An 840-nucleotide genomic window follows, 5' to 3' on the forward strand; every position below is an offset into this window, starting at 1 on the left:
TAGGGGAAAAATAACTGTCCCCATCTGCAAGGTCAGTGCACAATATATTTAACAAGAGGAAAATGTGCATTTGGAAGACAATCAAATTAATTTTTTCAAAAAGAAACAACTGTTATTTCTCTTTACTTGCAAAAATTTTCATTTTAATTTTACAGCCAAGAGTTTTAATCCCCATTTAGAAAAAATAAATATTTTGTGGTTTTGTGTTAGGGGAAAAATAACTGTCCCCATCTGCAAGGTCTGAATGGACCAGGGCGTCCTCACCGTCAGGTGACACGTAGTAGTCAAACATGGTGTCCCCCGGGCCCTCCCGCGGGGGCAGCTCCAGCGCCCCCCAGGCCCGCGCGCGCAGCCAGTGCTCCAGCCGGCCCCGGCCGTCCAGCTCCAGCGCCGCCCCCACGCTCCACATCAGGGCGAACGTGTACAGTCTGCCCAGGTGCTCGGCGCTGACCTCCCCGCCTTGCTCCTGAGGGGAAGAAACATGTTTTTTTAATTACTTGATTCTCAAACCAAAGTAAACAGTAAACATAGAACAGGGACAGTGGTTTTCCCCAAGAACAAGGGAAAGGATGAGTAAAAATGAGGAACAAATGAGAGGAACTGATCTCCAGGAATATCATGCTGGCTTGAAAAGTAAGTTAAGGATATTTATTACATGACTTTGTTAGCCTGCAACGAAATTCCAAACCCATGCATTGCTTTGTTAAAAAAAAAAAAATGAAAAAAATACCAAAATATGTGGGGTCCACGTTTGAAACATTCCCCCTTCCCCATAGCGCTAACCAAATCTAATTTCAAATACTGCACTTTTTCCCCCGTATGGTTCAATTCATAAGAGAG

The 840-nt window shown here is 44.4% G+C and overlaps 1 protein-coding gene across 1 annotated transcript in view; it reads right to left on the reverse strand.

Annotated features, from left to right (window-relative positions):
* DNAH5 (dynein, axonemal, heavy chain 5) overlaps positions 1-840 on the reverse strand; it is a 291,357-nt gene that overhangs the window by 131,319 nt on the left and 159,198 nt on the right. The window contains exon 36 of the mRNA XM_012642647.1: positions 265-466. Within this exon, the coding sequence (XP_012498101.1) occupies positions 265-466 (202 nt within the window). The remainder of the gene's footprint in view (positions 1-264; positions 467-840) is intronic.

The sequence above is a fragment of the Propithecus coquereli genome, unplaced genomic scaffold (genome assembly GCF_000956105.1).
Source record: "Propithecus coquereli isolate 6110/MARCELLA unplaced genomic scaffold, Pcoq_1.0 Scaffold100, whole genome shotgun sequence".
NCBI classification, from domain to species: domain Eukaryota; kingdom Metazoa; phylum Chordata; class Mammalia; order Primates; family Indriidae; genus Propithecus; species Propithecus coquereli.